Here is a 20,021-nt window from a genome sequence, read left to right as displayed (position 1 = left end):
TAAACATATATTCACTTAGAGAAATTTAACAACATATTTAAAGATGATACTAGTTAGTGTTGTTTTTCATTTAATTGTACTGTGAGATAATAATATTATATTAGACAAATTAAAATTAATTTAATATTTAAGACATGAATTACACTCTCATGGGAAGTAATGAACATATATAACAATTAAATTGGTAAGGTTGAGATTTTTATTTAATTTATTCCTGAACCGTTCAATGTATATTATTTAAATTATCTATTAACTAATCACAATTTGTATATTTATATATATAGTAATTAATTAAAATTTTAATAATAAACTAATGTATATTCTTTAATAATAATTAATATATATTGTTAGTTATATATATATATATATATATATATATATATATATATATATATATATATATATATATATGTCAGTAATTAAATTAAAATTTAATTTAATAAAAAAAATATCAATCAAATAAATTCAACTAGATAGGGGTTGACACCGTCATTTGTAAGTAATTATAAGATACATAAAAGTAGTTTAAGAATGAAAAAAAAATTATGGCATAAGAATAAATTGAAATAATAACAATGATGAAAAATTGTAAAGGGGTTAAAAATAAGAAGATTAGTTGGTAAAGAAAGGAGATTGCATATGTTATTAACAGAACTAAATGAGTATTTATTTTTTTTATAGGATGTATGTACTATGTCCATCTGTACATATCCATCCCCGTTATGTATGTATCTATATGTATTATACAAGTTTTTATCTCTCATGTTAGCTCTCTGCTTGAGTGTTGTTATCTATTGTTGTATGTATCATATATGTATCTGTTTATGTGCATGGTTGCCGCGTGTTCTCAATATATAATGTGTCTATAATACAGGTGTCTGTTTTTTTATTATGTGTATAATGTGTCAATACACCTGTCCATTTATATTTTTATGCGTTCATAATTGTATGTATGTATTATACGTGTCTATCTGCATGTTAGTAGTGTATAAACATCTTACGTTGTATGTATTACATATATATACACGTGTCCATCTACATGTTTGGCGCGTGTTCTGTATATTATATACGTGTCCATATGCATGTTTCTTGTTCTTATGAGAATTGTATGAAACATAATCAGGAGTCATTTCCTATATTAATATAAAAATTTAGTTATATATATTATACAAATTATAAATTTTATCATAGATTACATACAATACACATGAAAAATACCTAATAAATAAACACTTAAATGGTAAAGGGGCTGTCCCCAGTCTGGTTTGATCGCTGTGTATAGAAGGAGGTTTGCTTAGCTTATCCAAACAAAAAACAGCCGAGTTCCTCCAAGTAAGTTATTTCAATTTCAATATATGCATGATTTTTAGTAATTAGCCTAAATTTCTATAGTAAAAAAGGTCAGTTTGTTGTAGTGCATAATGGATTCATATGTTAAGTCGGTTGGAATCAAGGTAATTTACAAACTATACGATGTAACAAAAGATACTTTGGTTTCTTGTTATGTTTGGTTGTGGGAAGTCTTCGAAGTATCACATGCCATGTTAGTTTGAAGGATTGTGTATAATTTTTTTGTTTTATTTTGTTCTTGTTGATGTTTTATTGTCTTCAGATAGTGGTTCTAAGCGAAATGATATTTGAGGGAGTTTTAATAAAAATCTCATAAAAATTTAGTTACAAATATTTGTTTTGAACTTGTATTGTAAAGCTGATAGCTTTCAAATCTTTCATATTAACTAGATTGGTTAAATGCTTGAATCTCCAACTGAAAGATCTTTACTTCCATAATTATACTCTATGAACAGTACAGAGGCAATTTTGTCCATTGTACTTTTTGTTCAGGTAAATATGTCTCCACTGTGAAAAGTTTATTAGTTATGGCATTTTTCTGTCACTAATATAATTTTTACCTCAATTGCAGTTAGATTACATATTATTCTGAGTAGATATGTCCCACCAGCAAGACCTTAATTCCGGAGAAGGAAAAAAGAATCCTGGAATAGACATAATGGTTGATCAGTCCGAGGATGAGGTTGAATCAGCACTGCGTATGAAAGATGGAAAACAGCCCAGGTCTAATGCATTTCCCTCACCTATCAGCCAGTCATCGGGTTACTTACAGGCCTTGGATGAATTCGAGAACGCCCTTACGGGTAGTGGCAGGAACTATGGATCAATGAACATGGATGAGTTCCTTCAAGGCATCTGGAGTACAGAAGGCAATATAATTCAAGCACAAAATTCTGACATAGCCATGCCTGATGTGGTACCCATCATAAGTGCTAGTAACAACAATCCACTATATCCGTCTTGTGAGACCTCGAATGAGAGGGGTAATACTGCAGGGCAAATGAGCTTGAAAAGACAAGGATCACTAATTGTTCCGCCACCCTTGGGGCAAATTAGAACAGTGGAAGAAGTGTGGTCTGAGATCAATAGAACACAACAAAGCATTAATAGTCATGATGGCTCCGAGAAAAGCTATCCTGCAAATGAAAAATTGACATTGGAGGATTTTTTAGTCAGGGCAGGAGTAGTCCGAGAAGCAAGTGGCAGACAAGCACAACCACCTCCTCCTCCTCTTCCCCCTCAGCTGCCTCAGCTTCAGCCGCAGCCTCTCTTTCAGATAGCCTCCGGTATACAAATTGGTGGAGATAATTTAGCGGCTTGCTTTCCAGGTGGAATAGGTAGCGTCAGTGCAAACCAACTTGCCTATAGTGTTTATGGTGGGGGAGTTACAGACAATGGATATGGAGCTCAAAGTTCTGAAAACATGAGTCATGTTTCCTCTGATGGGATAGGTATGAGCCAGCTAGGAAGGAAGCGGAATGGCCCTGGGAAAAAGGTAATTGAGAACCGCCAGAAGAAGATGATAAAAAACAGGGAGGCTGCAGCAAGATCCCGAGCAAGAAAACATGTATCGCATTTATCTTGGTTCTAAACTTGAAATGTTTATTGTTTACTGCTGTGATGCCTCATATATTTTTTTTGTATGGACAGGCGTACACAATTGAACTAGAAGCAGAGGTGAATCACTTGAAAGTTGAGAATGCTTACCTCGAACATAGATTGGTATATGCCATATTCCCTGGTCATCTAGCTTCAATTTATTAGCATTTATTTGTTTTCAATAGCTTCTTATGCTGACAAGACTCCCTTTGTTGTGTGCCGTGAACAGGCAGAGTTAAGGACCGGACCTATGAAGCAGGTACTAAACCACGTTCACGTTTCTAGCATAGTTAATTATACCCATGTAAAGTTACTTAAAATGTGGGCAAGCAGTAATCCTCTAATAGGAGTAGCTCTATCATGCATTAATGCGATCATGCTCTTCATTTGAACACTTCATTCATGCTTATTCTCCATTGCAACCAATTCACTCAATCTAATCTTGTGAGCCCATAAACTAATTTTACAGAAATGGTGAAATCTGATGATGTTATTCCTTGTGGAGGTTTGTGGCATTTGAATTGTGCATTTCTTACGTAAATTTCAATGTTTTGTGCTTACCGTTGAGTAACTGATGATGAAAATTTGGGGGAAATGTTGTCTTCCATTTCTTGTATATGTTAAATTTTGAAATGTGCTTTGTGAACATCATGCAGTACGCTGAAGCAGATAAAGCCGAAGCTCAGGCCAGGGCAAAAGCTAAACTCGGAATATTGAGGAGGTCTCTCAGCTCCACATTCTAAAGCATAATGGCATGTTTACTCTGTGAGTAGGATCTTCCTGTTGTGATAAATAGGCAAATTGGAACCTCAAACTCGTGTTCTGTTGTTATTTCTGTTTCTAGTGTTTATGTTTCTGGATGTTCAACATTACAATGTGTGTATGTATGTGGATATTAACTTGTTCAATTTTTGTATGTTTTGTTTTGTATGTGTGTTTATATTGATTTTTTATAAATTTTTGCATGAATTTCGAAGATTGTCTAGGATTGTCATATGCATGTATGTCTCTAGCCTCTTCACTAACAGGTAAAGATATTGTGTCGGCATAAATATTCACAGTTAACGTTCAATTGTGAATTCTACAACCATCTGTAGAATGTCAGAGACTTTTTGTGCAAGATATAACAGGATCTTTTTAGCCGGAGTTTAGCAAATTTCTGAACTTCTTGAGTATGTAGCATATGTTAGCTTTGGTATTGAAATGCCCTATGGTTATGTCAAAAACCAGACAACTTTTCGATTAACCAGCTTCCTTACTAGATGTAGTCTTGAATGATATGCCGCGGCCACGCTGAAATTCAGAGTTGATCAATATGACCCTGACCTGAACAATATGAGAGTGTATTATGGCAAGGCAATCAAGAATCTGCAGAAAACTCAATACAGATGTATACTCAACTAATTTTTTTTAAGATACGTAATTTTTTTTCAAAAGGGACATGTAAAATAGGACGGAGGGAGTACAATACTGTGAAATACGCTTAATCAGATTTAAGCTTTGCCCCCCAGCTTTTGTAGCTGAATCCCCTTCTTTCCCAAATTTAGAAAAACTAGACGAATGCATGTTCCTTTTTGTGATATACATTACATAGATCCGGAAGTTTTAGACCTCCTTGTATTACTCTGTACCACCTAATATTTTCTTCACAAATTTTACTAATCTCTGTCAAGCCAATGTTGAAAGCTTTTGTTCCTTCATACGAATTGAACCATATTAGCTGGTTTTATCAGCTGATTATCCGATCTCCATTTTCGAACTACTCTAGTAGTTTGGCTAAAAACCGTTGATCAAAATGCGATAAAAACCAGAGCGTATATAAATTTCTTCTCCATTATTGTTGATTTGTACCGAGCAAACGAAAAATGGAGAAGAAAGGAACCGTATTGATGAATAAATATGAGCTCGGAAGAATGTTAGGGCAAGGTACATTTGCTAAAGTGTATCATGCCCGACATCTGAAAACTGGACAGAGCATTGCTCTCAAGATCATTGACAAAGACAGAGTCCTCAGGGTTGGTTTGATGGATCAGATTAAAAGAGAAATATCGATTATGAGACTTGTCAGACACCCGAATGTTGTGCAGCTACATGAAGTCATGGCAACAAAAACGAAAATATATTTGGCCTTGGAGCATGTCAAAGGTGGAGAACTCTTCAACAAGGTTGCTAAAGGTAGGTTGAAAGAGGCCTCTGCTAGGAAATATTTTCAACAATTGATTGCAGCTGTTGATTTTTGTCATAGCCGCGGTGTTTACCACCGTGACCTAAAACCTGAAAACCTACTTCTTGATGAGTCTGGCAACCTGAAAGTTTCGGATTTTGGATTGAGTGCATTGCTTGAATCCAGAAGGCAGGATGGCCTTCTTCACACAACATGTGGAACTCCAGCTTATGTTGCACCAGAGGTCCTCCTTAAGAAGGGCTATGACGGACAAAAGGCGGATATTTGGTCATGTGGTGTTATACTATATGTTCTTCTGACTGGTTATCTTCCATTCCATAGTTCTAATCTCATGGTAATGTATAGGAAAATTAGTCGAGCTGACTTTAAATGTCCTCGTTGGTTTCCCTCTGATGTTAAAAGGCTTATGTATAGAATTCTTGATCCAAACCCGGCTACAAGAATGTCTGTTGACAAGTTAAAAGAAAACCGTTGGTTTCTTAAGGACAAGAGCAAGATAGAAATCCCAGAGAGGGATTTAGAAGATGGTCATGATCCAAATGCTAACAACACGTCTCCGCGAAGTGTTCTAGATAGCAATGGTGAGGCAGACTTGGAGGGTCATAGTGATGATGATCCTTGTGAACTTGATCAAAAAACAGCTTGTTCTTCAGTGAAGCCTACTACATTAAATGCATTTGACATAATTAACTCACTTTCACGTGGTTTTGATTTGTCTGGACTTTTTGAGGATAATGTAGCCGAGGTTTATAGATTTACTACTCAAAAGCCAGCAGCACTAGTCTTGTCCAAGCTTGAAGAAGTTGCAATGACAGAGAGTTTTAATGTGAAGAAAACTCATGATTGGAAGGTGAAATTACAAGGGTTCAAAGAAGGCAGGAAAGGGCAATTAGCTATTGATGCAGAAATCTTCGAAGTAACACCATCGATTTACATGGTGGAGATGAAGAAAACATCTGGTGATACCTTAGAATATCGTAAATTTTGCAATCAAGATTTGAGGCCTTCCCTAAAGGATATTGTATGGACTTGGCAAAGTGATAGAAACCAGGTGCAAGAATAGAACATTTTAAGTATCAGATTGTTCACCAGCTGCAAAATTAGAACATCTAATCAAATGACAGGCTGCATAAAGGTAAATCATATTAGACTTAATTATAATACTTTGTGTTGATTTCAGTTTCTGTCATTACATTGTTTTTCTCTTCATTTTGATTCGAGTACTTGTCTTGCATGCATGTGAGTATAGTTCTGGAAATTCCGCAGTTAAGAACCATAAAATTATTTTTAAGCACTGAATAAGTTATATAAACGATTCCTGAGATATCCTGGTAAAATAATTGTGCAAACCATGGATTATGGCTACATTGCTGTCCTGTTTAGCAATTTTTATAAAAGAGATTATGGAAAATTTTCAGATACACATTCAGTTTATTACTGACGCTCTTATTTACTGTAATTTGTTTAGTTGCATCACATGATAGCACCACAGAGAAGCAACCATAACTTTAAAGTCTTGACAAAGCCTTGAAGGGCAGCAGGAGTCCCGAGTTCTGGCTGCCTGCATGAAGATTGAATTGTCCTCGTCGTCTTCCGAAAAGAGATACGGCTGTGATGAAAAGTTCACGGTATTCAAATGCCACTCATGTCTTATAACTTCTGACATGTATATAGGTTTCATTGAATCTAATTATTATTTCATTCGGGCAGTTGATAGTGAACCTTCTAGAGGAGATCCTAAAGGCAAGGGGCTCTGACTACCAGTTTATCATATAAGTTTGTTTATCAATACAATCTACTAATCTCATACTGTAATGAGGAAATTTTGATTGATCCTCTTCATGCCTCTAAATCAGTAAATCTTACTCTACACAAACCTTTATTAGCACATACCCTTTATATTCAGAAAAATTCATGCCTATTTCAATTTTAGAATGATAAATCAAGATTTTAGCTTCTAGGTAATTGGCCTGCCGCGTGCTACATGGATCAGAGCATGAACTAATAATGCTTTCTTTCGGCACCTAATTCTATTGACAGTAAGAGATATAAATGGGAGACAGTTAAAAACGAGTAAATAAACTTGGAATACTAGCCAGTACCCGCAATCGTGACAAAATGAGAGGTCTGGTACTAAGAAGAGAGGGTGCAGACCTGGTCTAATAAACGGTTCTGCAAATTGTCTATCTGTAATGTTATACTGCAACATTTCAATTAGTGCTCTCTGTCATTATCTGCACTACAGATTCATTTCAGAACCTTAATAACTACGCATATCGTCTTATATTTGTATGCAATGCATGTTCAGTGATTCAATATCAATGTTTCATTCTGAGATTTTAAGTATAGGAAGTACATGGCTCTGTTCTATATTCAAATACTGCATTTTCTAATCATAGATATTTCAAACTAGTATATTTTCTTAACCATTAGGTATTTGAACTCGTGAAATGGTGGTTATAGTGGAGAAGGCCAGAAGGAAGCCATATATTTGATCTAAGTTACTATAAGATTGATCTCCTCTAAACAACAAGATATTTACTTTTTATTAGACCTGGGATTCCAAAGTATTTACAGAAATTATTACAAACTTTTTTTTTGTGGGGGGGGGGGGAATTATTACAACTCTAATCATCCACATTTCGTAAAATATATATCACTTGTTAACAATAATTCTCCATTGATCTATTTAAAGAATCTTCAACGGGGTGAATTATAAATTCTTTTTTATAAACAAGTTCGACAAATATAACTAATAAAAATATGTTCAATGGTGTTGCCTGTAATCATTGGCTAAACTAAACCGATAAGACATTATGTAAATTTTGCTAAACCCGTAAGACATCGGTTATATTGGTTTATTATAATTTAAAAATAATATGTGATTGAATATTTAGAAATATCAGTTTAATACGGTAATAAATGTGTGTAATCTTCTTACAGATTTTTTACCGGCACGAGGTTCGACAAATATAGTCATGTGTAGTATGTTGGTTAAAATTATAAACAATTGATGGGCATGGTTGGTGTGTGATTTTATTTTTAATATGCAAATATATATAATTGGATTCTTTTCACATAATCTGTATATTTTTTATTTATAATATAAATTAATTAATTTTAGTAGAGGATGGTGATTGTTTTAAAGAACTACTGTCTCGAGCATTATCACTCACCAAGTTGACTACTCCCCGCCCCCCACCCCCACCCCCCCACCCCACCCCACACATATATCTCCGAGTGCTTTATATAGTAATATCATATACGAGTATCATCACTTTCTATTGATTTAACTGAACAAATATAATGAAACAGGGGCGGGCAACCAACCAATGCTCGGTTGCTTAAAGTTGACGCCTGATACTATCAGCCTGATAAGATTGTCCGTTGTTAAGTCTAACTCAATGATCCATATTTGGGGTAAAATCCAAATCTTATTTCAATTATGTAATTTAAATTAGTATATTCTTTCCACAAATGCTCAATAAGTGTATCTCGAAGTTCAAAATGAGCAATATTTATCTTTGATTTTTTTTGCAGCGATCGATAATTTATTGAAATTTTATGTATTTTGAAATTTTAATTTATAATTAATCGTTGTTTTAGTTATATTCTAATCTTAATTAATCTATTTTTAATAACATCAACAAAATCATCAAATAATAAAAGTAATAATATTTTAATGTTAAAAAGATTTGGGTTAGTGAATAGTAGTGATCCAAATTTGGACTATTCAAATTTGGACCGTACTATTCACTGATCCAAATTTGGATCGCTTTTTAGTCCACGATTGGAGTGGTTTGGACCGAACTGCCCCAAATTTAAATTTTTGAATCACGGTTAGAAATGTCCTAATTGATCAATGTTGAAAAGGAGAGATTAACTCCTATCACATAAAAAAATAACATTAATTTATTTTAACTTTACATATCCTGATAACTTATTCTAACATCAACTCATCACATCAAATTACATCGATCATTAATTTTTTGGTCATCAGGTTTTATACTTTTAATTTAAATATATTATATAATACAAAAAGTTGGTTAGTGTTATCAGAGCATGTGTAACTTATTACTCCAACTCCATTCGACAACTGTAATCTCAAAATGATTAATCATAGTTAAAGTTTATTATACAGACATCAAGTGTCTACAAAAGTTGAAACAATAGTCAATTGGATTATTATGGAACCCAGGAGTTAAAACAATTCTTAATCAAACAACTCCCAGCACCTGATTAGCCGCAGAAAATATCTAGAACATTTAAATTACAACTTGGCTGCTTGATAATGGCTTTGGCATTTCATATCATTTCATTTGTTTATTATTATATTGGTGAGAACTTGTGAGCACAATGCACATGACAGCCGTTGAATTAAAAATCATGTACTTATAAAACAGTAAAGCATTAGTACAAGTCTAATGACATTTGATTTTTAAGTTCGTAGCAATAAAATATTTCACATGACAAATTGGATGATTAAAGTGCTGCACCACTTGGTGAACAAAATGTGAGCGGTGGAAATGGAAAGCAACCCCACGTTTGGCACGACGGGGACGCGGTAGGGCAGGATAAGGAGACAAATAAATAATCAAACATGCCACTAATTATAACTGGGTTAGCCGATAAAATGTACAAGGCTTAATCATGCATGATTTTCCACACTGCACTACTAAGTACAGTACTTGTATAATTTGTTTTTCGATTGTTGTTTCCGGAACTCAGTGATGCCATAGTTTTGTACATGTAAAAAGATGTATATCTCAGATTTGTATTAGAAAAAACTCGATTTTATTAAGTAAAAAGTGTTTATGTTCGGGTTTTTATATATTAAAAAATGTAGGGAGAAATCACGGCCTTAATGAAGGGCTCAACTCAACTAAGGCCAAAGAATTCTACTTAAACTCATAAAAATTTGGGTCACCAAGAATAATTATACAACTCCTAGAATGTTTCGACTCTCCGTGATCATGTTTATAAAAATTTGTCGATAAATTTGTCACCAAATCCTTCCTGCTTTCAATTCTCCACTCGTATATCAATGTATTTCTAGTTTCCGTTCACTAATAGACTGATGATATAGTGGCCCAAGCCTTCCCACTTTCCATCTTCCACTAATATTTGACGTATTAAAATAAAATATCGTCCCATGCCCAAAGAAAGATGCATCTTTATGGTTTGCACCAATGTAGCACAGCTAAAATATCTGAAACTACTTTACTCCACAGATCAACATCTATTAGAAAGGTTTACGCTAAAATACAAGAGCAAAGTATAACAATGATATCTTATAGATCTCTTTGGTAGGCCAAAGATACTCCAACTAATGGTAATTGGATCACAAATAATGACAAATCTCGTAGCTCATCAGCTCAAAACTCTGAAATGGAATCACACATAATAGACAAAAATAAAGTGACAAAAAAAGGGGGGGAATAAGTTTTCACCAACTACTGTTTTTGAAAAATCTGTGCAGCTAAACCTAAAACCTACCATATAAGAACAGACATTCAACATAGACGTTTACAAGCTCAGTAATACTTGTATGCATTTATTCTGGACCCCCAAGCTTTCAATCCTTGTTGCAATTCTACTTCTAGAATTGAATGAGGTAACAATCATTTTCTAAGTTCGTGCATTCAATATGTACCTTCTTAGTACGATGTAGCTGGATGTAGGTTCCAGTCGAGCTTATAAGAATTTCATCTTAAGCTAATAATGATGAAGAAATTACAAGAACTGCAAAAACATATAGAGGGGGAGGGGGGATGCAAAAACTTTCCACAAATTAGTAATTAACACGTCATCAAATTAAACTTTCCACAAATTTGATCACAATTAAGACTCTCTTCTATGATTCCAAGTCAGCTTAAACATCTCAGCCAACTATCTACACTACATAAACAGAAGAAACGAATTTCTTCATAACATACGATCTTTTGCTCCACTGGTATGTGTAGTATATCTGAATCCCTCTTCTAGTGATACTGTTCAGGTACAAGCAGTTTGTTAACAACAATCAAATGAAGATGCTTGAGCAGATGCACGCTCCAGTCCAGAAGTCTGATTTTCAAATGTATTAACCAGAAAATCAGTAATTTGAACCAAAATCTTGTTCAACAATTAGAAAGAGAAGACAAATAAGCCATTCAGTTTACAATAGTAAGATACACACATTTCACCCAAGCAATCAAATCCATTCATGAAATCATCAACAGAGAATCCTACTGCAACTAACTTCTCTGTACCTAAATCAATCAATGTTTCCTTCTTTATCTACCAGCACAATATTAGGTATATAGATCAGAAAAGGGCTTATCACTTTCATTTGCATCATGTCACCTAAAATACCATTTAAGATTCCAATTTTTTTGAATTAGATAGATCTAACAATATTATAAAATATTACATATCATTACTAATATCATAAGCCACATACCAAGTTTTGGAAACGAACATACAAAACACTTAATGCAAAAAATTAATAATAAAAAAAAAAAAAAACTTAGCCGAATCTTCTTTAATTAAACTTTATGTTCCTGCGCCGTCCTTTGAAATTCGCTCACGTGTGCATAGGAATATAGCAGTGATGATGACGCAGGAAATTTGAAGACCGTATAGTTACTTGTTATCGCATTGCTAATTTAAATGTATGAAGCATACAACTATATCAAAAAAAAAAAACCAATCTTTATAATCTGATCAGTCTATCATACGAAAGCCTGACATGCCTTCCCGTTCTCTACTAAATTTCAGTGGTCTCTAGACTTCCTCCTCTCGTTAATATCTAGTTTGACATTAAAATTAATGCCAAGATAAATACATAAATTCTTGGTAAATATGAGATTCGCTAAGGATGAAACTCCCTATATATAAGTTTTTTAACTTTTAGAAATATACAACCTGGCTGTTACTGAGAATACTTCTTGCAAGCATCAAAATAACACTTATAAATATGAAGTTTTTGAGAGATAAAAGAGGGGGCAACAGAGGAAATGTGATGTTTGAACAAAATACTTGAAGCTTTCCGACCTGCATGACTGTATCAGCACATGCAATTGATATAACACAATTAGTATGCTCAATTAATAAATAAATGTCCAACAACCATAATACAGGAAATAAATTTAGAAGAAACCACCAAAAATGGCCTACTCGCTATTGTTTTTAATGAACTGAATTGATTAGGGCACATGTATCAAGGTCATCCTTTCCAAACATTCAGTTGCGATTCTTTTCCCATTCTTTTTTCTTACTATTGTCACAATCTCCTGCAGCCTAAGAAAATAGACTACATCTAACCTAATCGTTTCTTGTCATATGCATCGCCAAACTTTGGGTGTAAAATGTAACCATTTACCCCTTCACTTTCTATTTGAGTATTTCTTGTCATTTATATAAACATAAAACTGAGTCTCTTTGTTTCAATGTTCAAAAACGGAAGCAGCAGTTTTATTCAGATAAGTTATAATTCTTATTTCATTAATTTAATTAATTCACATAACAACGCAAAAGAAGAAAATATTTTTTTTAGTACCATTTAAGAAGAAAACGTAGTAACCAACTATGGGGCCAGCATTATTAGTTCCAACAGGTTTACAAATATTAGTAGTGGACAAGATACAAGAAAGCTATAGGAACTTACAAAGCTCCAAGTAGAACAATAACAGAAGCAAATATAAATAGTGAACATACAACAGCAACTAAATAAGAACAGAGAAAAGGCCGTACCATTCTCTATCCCCACTATTCAGTATCTGAAGGCAAATTTGATGATTCAGCAGACTCCATTAACATAAGGTTGCGCAGTCCAGGCCTCAGTTCGCGGTTAACAAATTCATCATACTCTCCTCGATCCCCGGCTTTCTTCTTCACCTCCACAACCCTCAATGATGGTGTCAATTCAAATATCTCCACAGCTATTGTCAACGGCCCCTTGACACCTTCCCTCGACCCCTCCAAACTCACACTACAATCCTTCTTCCTCACATTAAATTTAACAACCTTTGCAATCTCCTCCAACTTAGATATAACACTCGACACCGGTGCCCGCGACACAAACCTCGAATGCTCCCCTCTCTCCTCAAACAACCCCGACAAATCAAACCCCGACGACATCGAAATAATATCAAACGCATTCAAACTCGCCGGTCTAGGCAAATTCGACTGCCTCCTCCTAATCTCCATCTCACTCTCCGACTCAGACACCGACGTATCCGACGAATAATCAATATCATCCTCCTCATCATCCTTCACACTACAAACCTTATCATCCTCCACATAAAACTTAATATGCTTAAACCCCTTCTTAAACCACCTATTACTCATAATCTCCGGTATAGTAATCCTCGTATGCGGATTCGTATCAAGCAACCTACTCAACAACCTAGTCAATTCAGGCGAAAACCACCTCGGACACCTAAATTCCCCCTTATAAATCTTCTTATACATCACCATTATATTCTGATCATGAAACGGTAAATAACCAGCCATCAAAACAAACAAAATAATTCCACAAGACCACAAGTCTACCTTCGCCGCATCGTAGCCCTTCCTCCCCAGCACCTCCGGCGCCACGTACGCCGGCGTCCCGCAGAACGTATGAAACAATCCATCCCCCCTAATCTGCTCCGAAATCGCACTCAATCCAAAATCCGACACCTTCAAATCCCCATCCTCATCCAGCAGAATATTCTCCGGCTTCAAATCCCGATGAAACACGCCTCGAGCATGACAAAATCCAACGGCCGAGATCAATTGCTGAAAATACTTCCTCGCAATCTCCTCCTTCAATCTCCCCTTCGCAACTTTACTAAAAAGCTCGCCGCCTTTCACATACTCCATCACGAAAAAAATCTTCGATTTCGTCGCCATCACTTCGAAGAGCTGCACGATATTCGGATGCCTCACTCTCCGTAAAATCGAGATCTCGCGCTTGATATGATGAATCAGGCCGCCTTTGAGAATCTGCTCCTTGTCGATCACTTTAATCGCGACATTCTCGTTCGTCTGGACGTTCCGCGCCACGTAGACCTTCGCGAAAGTTCCGTGGCCGAGAAGCTTGCCGATCTCGAACCGGTTGAGCAGCAGGCCCTGCGATTCTTTCCTGGTGGTGTTTCTCGACGCCATGGAATTGAGTTTTGAAGATGAATTGTGTGTATAGGTTGATTTTGTGTGTATAGATTAGGGATTTGAGGTGTGGTGTTGAGCTGCCATGTAGGGGGTTTTGAGCTGTAATTAAGTTGAAAAATGATGACAGTTCAATGTGAGCGAGATATTTATAAGGCAAATCATGAATATATATAACACACAGCTGTATGTAACTGTGTATATGTTCTCATGTGTTACATGTCATGTTATTTATGTGGTTGTGAATTTGAATAGGTATTTTTGGGGGATGTAATTAAGTTTAATTCTTTCTGAAAAATACAGTGGGCCCGGAAAATTAATGTGAAAAATTTTGGTCCTCGAGTTGGGCTGAGGAAGATAAATCTCGTGGGATATGCGTTAAGATACTTAGGGGCCGTTTGGTTAAACTTAAAATAAATGTTTCTTGCTTAAAATAAAAAAGTGGAGTAGAAGTTAGAAGTAAGGTAAGACTTATAAGTGATTAAAGTGTTTGGGAAATAAGCAGAAGTTCTGAAACAAAAGCTAGCATTCCTAACTTTTTATGAGTGCTTCTTTACTTTTTACACAAACAGTACAAATAAGTGTTTCTAACTTATAAACCAGAAACTCGGCTTTTAAGCCGGAAACAAACACCCCCTTAGATTCGAGATGAGGATTGATTAATTGAACACATGAATTTTATATTTTATTTTTAAGTTTTTATTATATTTTCTGTAGCATGAAATGAATATTAAGTACCTAAAGTGATTGTTAGTTTTACATTAACTTGCTGAACTGAATTTTCGTGCACATTTCTCAAAATTATAGTTTTGGACATCATATAGCTAATTTATTGGAGATGTTCTTAGAGTATCTTCACCATAAAAAGCCCTTAGTTAAATTGAGTTGGCATACAAAAATAAAAAATATAATTAATTTCATAAAAAAACACAATCCAATCACATCAATCTCTTGTCTATAATTACAACCAACCTCCTACGGAAAGCTTCGTCGAAGGAAAATGTTAGATACCCAAAAAATAATCCCAAATTCTTTTTCCAAATAACGTGTCAAAGTGTGATTGACTGTATTTACTCTAATAATATTATTGGACCTCTTCCATATACATCAATCATCAACTAAAATTTTACGTGGAATCCCTACAAAGAATATTTACAGATGTTATGTACTAAATTTTATGCATTTAACTTATTTTTATTATTATTATTTTTGTATATATAAAAACATTAGTTATTATTAAAGAAATATTAATTAAGTTTTAAAATGATTGTCGAGTTGTGTTTGACAAAATCGTACAGTTCTATATCAACAAGTTAAGTTGATATTGTGTGGCCAGGCGTGTGGGCTTTACCGTTGGTGTACATGAGATTGGATTATAAATCGTTTAAGCAAGAAAAAGAAGACAGGACATTCATCCTTGTACTACAAAGAAAGGAGGCTACAACGGGAAGCATTTTAGATGATTAGATTTAGATTTGGTTCTGAGTTTTAGAAACTTGCAAGGTAAAACCTGCTTCTCAGAGAGGTGGAGAGGAATGACGTGCTACTGTATAGCCTAATTTGGTTGCAATTAATCATGATTTAGACATTACTCCATACGAGTTTTCTCTTTCTTGTACGAGGTTTGATATCATCTACAAATTTTGATCAAGACATGATTAAATTTGAACTTTCAATTTTATTAGAAACTGAAAATCATCGGACTAAATTTATTAACTAAATATATTGACTTATAACTATGCACTTACATGCTATGCATTAAATATTAAGAAATACAATTTCTTATAAAGAATATATTTATTTGTTTTGTTTTGAAACTAAAGTATATTTTAGTTTGAATTTCTGTATTTAAAATTGTATAAAAGACGACTCTATGATGGTCTAAGATTTTACTAAACTAGTTGAAAAGCCGCACATTGCGGCAACTTATAAAAATTATATTAATGATTAAAATTTAAAATTAATATTTGTAAGATAACAGAATTGTGTGGCGGTCTATAAAAATTATGTTAATAATTCAAAATTAATATTTGTAAAATAAAATAAATTTTATATTATAAACATCTCGATGCAATACCAATATTGATATATAAAATTACAAAATTGGACTATAATTTATGAGTGAAAAAATAAAAATAAATTTTACATATAATTAACGATTTAAGGCATAACGAATCTTAATTTTAGTTGTGTTTTTCTAAAAGTAAGCATGTTTTTCATTGACATTGTCATTAATTTCCAAGCATTACTTCTTAGACATATACACCATGTCCTACATGTAAAAAGCTGCTCTTTAACAGAACTGATTGATGACATCTAGCCATATATATTGATTGACCAATAAAACAGACAGTAAGCTTGCAAGAACATAAGTGCGTAAATGTCAAAAAGATATTGAGATACAAATTCGAAACCATCTCCACTTTTAACAGTGATACACATTATGTTTTAGTTGTACGAACATTAATACCCCTTCCTCCAATTTCTTTGGATTGGTTGTCCGCAAAAACATCAATTTAAATTCATGAGATAGCAGTCTACTCCTGCATGGCTGCATCCAACAATCTCTTACTCTTGTCAATGAATCATCTCTATCACCACTAGAGAGTAGGGTTGTGGTATTGAGACAGAAGGTTGTGTTTAAATGATCCAAAACCCTACAACTTATATAGATATTTATAGGTGCAGAGAGACTTGTGTGCTAATCTTTTCCATAATTAGATAATCTGAAACAGAATCAGATTAAAAAACTTGCAAGCTACTATATACCATAAATAATCAGAAATAGAATCAGATTAATTTATCATCAATTAATCTGCAACAAAAAAAGTAGTTTTTATTTTTGATATTTTTCATCCAAAAATTCCAGAAAATTAGAAAAATAGGACGGAGTTATTTGAGATGCGCCACCTACACGCTCCTCCCTTCTCCTTTATATAAATATATTGATATTGATGATTGATGATTTCCTTTCAAATATCCATTTTTCACATTAAATTTATTTTCTTCGACGGGACATGTTTTTATTAAAATACATATATGTTGTCCAAATTAAACGACCCCAGCAATACAATGGGTGTTTAGCCCGCGCTTTTAAGTCCGGCTCCTGGAGTTATAAGTTAAAAGCATTTACTTGTATCGTTTGTGTAAAAAATTAAGAAGTACTTATAAAAAGCAAAGAATATTGGGGCTTTTTTGAGTTACTTAAAATAAGTAACTTTTTATTTAAATTAAAAAAGTGAAGTAGAAGTGAGAAATAATTAAGTTAATAAGGTGTTTGGAAAAGAAGTAGAAGTTCTGATAGAGAAACTAGTTTTCTCATCTTCTTAAAAATATTTCTACTTATTTACACAGTCAAGAAAAACAAAAGCCAAAAGCAAAACTAACTTCTCCTAAATAAACATGTCCATTAACTTTTGTTTCACGACTTCTACATCTTTTCCAGACAACTTAATCACTTATAAGTATTAAATTGCTTAAATAATTGTTTGATTGTATTTAAATAAATAAATTTAAATGTGTAGTTCAAGCAACTGAATAATACCATATAAATAGTAATTTAAGTTTTTGTACATGTTATAAATTATTAACTATATATAGTTTTAAATTTTATTGTGAATAAAATACTAATAATAAATTTTTATTTAAAATACGTTCGGGGAAAAATAGGCAATTGTTTTTATTGGTCAGGCAAAAATATATTTTCTATGCATCTAACTACTGCTGTGGGAGGAAGGATAAATATACACATGGTACACGTTTGCTGCCGTATCACTCCTTTGCTGACGTATTACTCATGGCCCGATCAATTTAAATACTATCGGTCAACTGTTTTTGTTGTAACGAAACACTGCACCTGGTTACTCTGAATTACGAATTAATTATATATATTTTTTGCTTTTTCTTAACATAATTTAAGATGTAAAAAGACGAGAACTATATATTATTTTCCAAAATAAAATTTCTGAATTAAAATATAATATTTAAATTTTTATTCAAGATAACAAATTTCAAAAAATAATATATAAAATATATATATATATATAGAGTCACACTCTATGGAGAACCACCTTATATGGAGTCTAGTGGAGAACACCTATATATACACATAAAATTTTTGTATCAATCTCATTATTTGTAAAATATATAATTAGTGAATCAAAAAATAAAGTTTCATCATTTTTTCTCCAAAAAAATGTTGAAAATTAATCATAATATACAAACTGGTTCTACAGTAGAACCATATTCATCCAGAGTGATTCTACAGTAGCACCAAATTTAAAAATCAATTTTTTTTACTTAAATTGTATGTGTTAAATTGTTTATACATGTTATGTATGATTAGTATTCTACATTAGAATCAAAATTTATGCATAAGTATGTCTAATTTTAAAATTATTAATGAAATTTTAAAGTAGAATCAAATGGTTCTCCACGGGACTCCATATAAGATGGTTCTCCATAGAACAATGGCCTATATATATATATATCATCATAAATTATGTATAAATATTATCATTATTATTTTAGGACGGAGTATACATTTCTATTTTCTTAGATGTTGCGGATAACTTTTTAGTTGTAGTTGCAGTAGGTAAAATAATTCTACCAAAATTAAACAAAATTTAACGATATTTTGGTAAATTCGATATGTTTAGCATGTTATAAAAATAAGGGAGTTTCCATTTAGCAAAAAAAAAAAAAAAAGGGAGTTTCTGTTTGGTTACCGTACTGTTTGATGTTTCCAATTGCTATAATTTAATCGTGGAATATAAAAGTCGACAAAACTAAACAAAGTCAAGGTTTACTATATTAATAATTCCATTAACTAAAACATGCATAATCCATTTTTAATAAATAATTCAATTATTTAAATAAATGATTCAATTATTTAAATAAACTCGAGTGTTCTTTCCTCGCAACAAATATAGGTAAGAGCGTGTTTCCGAGAAGTTCGATTCGTTTACTCCTTGCTGTACGGGACGGTTTAGCTAGTCTGACATGATGTAATAGTCGGTGCTGAATGCATATCTGATTCACCGATTTTTCAAATTTTTAAATAATTAAATCTGATTTAATAAATCTTATGACCACTATTTGAGCAAACATAAATGTACCTCCTTTCTTCCGGAATACACGTCTTGATTTTGTAATGGACAATGTTAGAGACCCCAAAAAAAATTCCCAAAAATCTTTACCAAATGATGTGGCAAACAAGTGGCTAGTTATGATTGAGTGATTGATGAATCTGCAGGGGGGTCTCATTATTATGGGAGTGAATTCAGCCAATCAAATTTGGACACATCATTTGGGAAAATTATTTGGGACAATTTTTTGGAGTCTCTAGCATTTTCCTTTTGTAATTGATTAATTTGTGAATGTTGAATTGCAAATACAAAGTATTTTATATAATAAAATTATTTCCGTTTGTGACATATGACATGACACATATTAAATACAAAATTTTATATATTTATGACATGTTTGGAATTCTGAACTTCTTTTTAAAATTCTTGATTTAATCAAATAATGTTTGGAAATTTGGATTTCATTTGAAATTTGGACACTTAAACATCAGTATATATCTGAGAATTTGAAATGAAAACTTAAATTATATCATTTCAAATGCATGTTTTCATAGTTTTTGTATATGACAGGATCATTATTATTATTATTAAAAAGTTCGAGTAAATCAAAATTTAATATATACTAAATTTATACTAAAAAGATTTTGAAAAAAAAATAGGGTGCTGAT

The 20,021-nt window shown here is 33.0% G+C and overlaps 3 protein-coding genes across 3 annotated transcripts; 2 read left to right on the top strand and 1 right to left on the bottom strand.

The window, feature by feature from the left end:
• The first annotated feature begins 1,865 nt into the window (after positions 1-1,865).
• LOC108204336 (protein ABSCISIC ACID-INSENSITIVE 5) lies at positions 1,866-3,901 on the top strand. Its single transcript, XM_017373716.2, has 4 exons — positions 1,866-2,917; positions 3,001-3,072; positions 3,179-3,208; positions 3,606-3,901. The coding sequence occupies exons 1-4, from the start codon at positions 1,949-1,951 to the stop codon at positions 3,690-3,692; spliced, it is 1,158 nt and encodes a 385-aa protein (XP_017229205.1). The 5' UTR covers positions 1,866-1,948; the 3' UTR covers positions 3,693-3,901.
• A 739-nt stretch (positions 3,902-4,640) lies between these two features.
• LOC108204335 (CBL-interacting serine/threonine-protein kinase 20-like) lies at positions 4,641-6,970 on the top strand. Its single transcript, XM_017373715.2, has 2 exons — positions 4,641-6,269; positions 6,603-6,970. Exon 1 carries the CDS (start codon positions 4,815-4,817, stop codon positions 6,195-6,197), a length of 1,383 nt encoding a protein of 460 aa, XP_017229204.1. The 5' UTR covers positions 4,641-4,814; the 3' UTR covers positions 6,198-6,269; positions 6,603-6,970.
• Positions 6,971-10,915: 3,945 nt separating this feature from the next.
• Positions 10,916-14,414, bottom strand: LOC108204334 (CBL-interacting serine/threonine-protein kinase 12). The gene is made up of 2 exons (XM_017373714.2): positions 12,869-14,414; positions 10,916-11,200 (listed from the first exon to the last, which is right to left on the bottom strand). Exon 1 carries the CDS (start codon positions 14,264-14,266, stop codon positions 12,884-12,886), a length of 1,383 nt encoding a protein of 460 aa, XP_017229203.1. The 5' UTR covers positions 14,267-14,414; the 3' UTR covers positions 10,916-11,200; positions 12,869-12,883.
• Between the last annotated feature and the right edge of the window lie 5,607 nt (positions 14,415-20,021).

This window comes from Daucus carota, chromosome 1 (genome assembly GCF_001625215.2).
Source record: "Daucus carota subsp. sativus chromosome 1, DH1 v3.0, whole genome shotgun sequence".
Taxonomy (NCBI): domain Eukaryota; kingdom Viridiplantae; phylum Streptophyta; class Magnoliopsida; order Apiales; family Apiaceae; genus Daucus; species Daucus carota.
Note: the sequence above shows the minus strand (reverse complement) of the source record. Positions and strands in the feature narration are given on the sequence as shown.

What these genes read in the sequence shown, in the direction of transcription:
- LOC108204336 (XM_017373716.2), top strand. Translation starts at nt 1,949, where the DNA reads ATGTCCCACCAGCAAGACCTTAATTCCGGAGAAGGAAAAAAGAATCCT. An exon ending in GATCCCGAGCAAGAAAACAT is followed by an intron (nt 2,918 to 3,000) that starts GTATCGCATTTA and finishes TTGTATGGACAG; the next exon opens with GCGTACACAATTGAACTAGA. An exon ending in GGACCGGACCTATGAAGCAG is followed by an intron (nt 3,209 to 3,605) that starts GTACTAAACCAC and finishes AACATCATGCAG; the next exon opens with TACGCTGAAGCAGATAAAGC.
- LOC108204335 (XM_017373715.2), top strand. Translation starts at nt 4,815, where the DNA reads ATGGAGAAGAAAGGAACCGTATTGATGAATAAATATGAGCTCGGAAGA.
- LOC108204334 (XM_017373714.2), bottom strand. Translation starts at nt 14,266, where the DNA reads ATGGCGTCGAGAAACACCACCAGGAAAGAATCGCAGGGCCTGCTGCTC.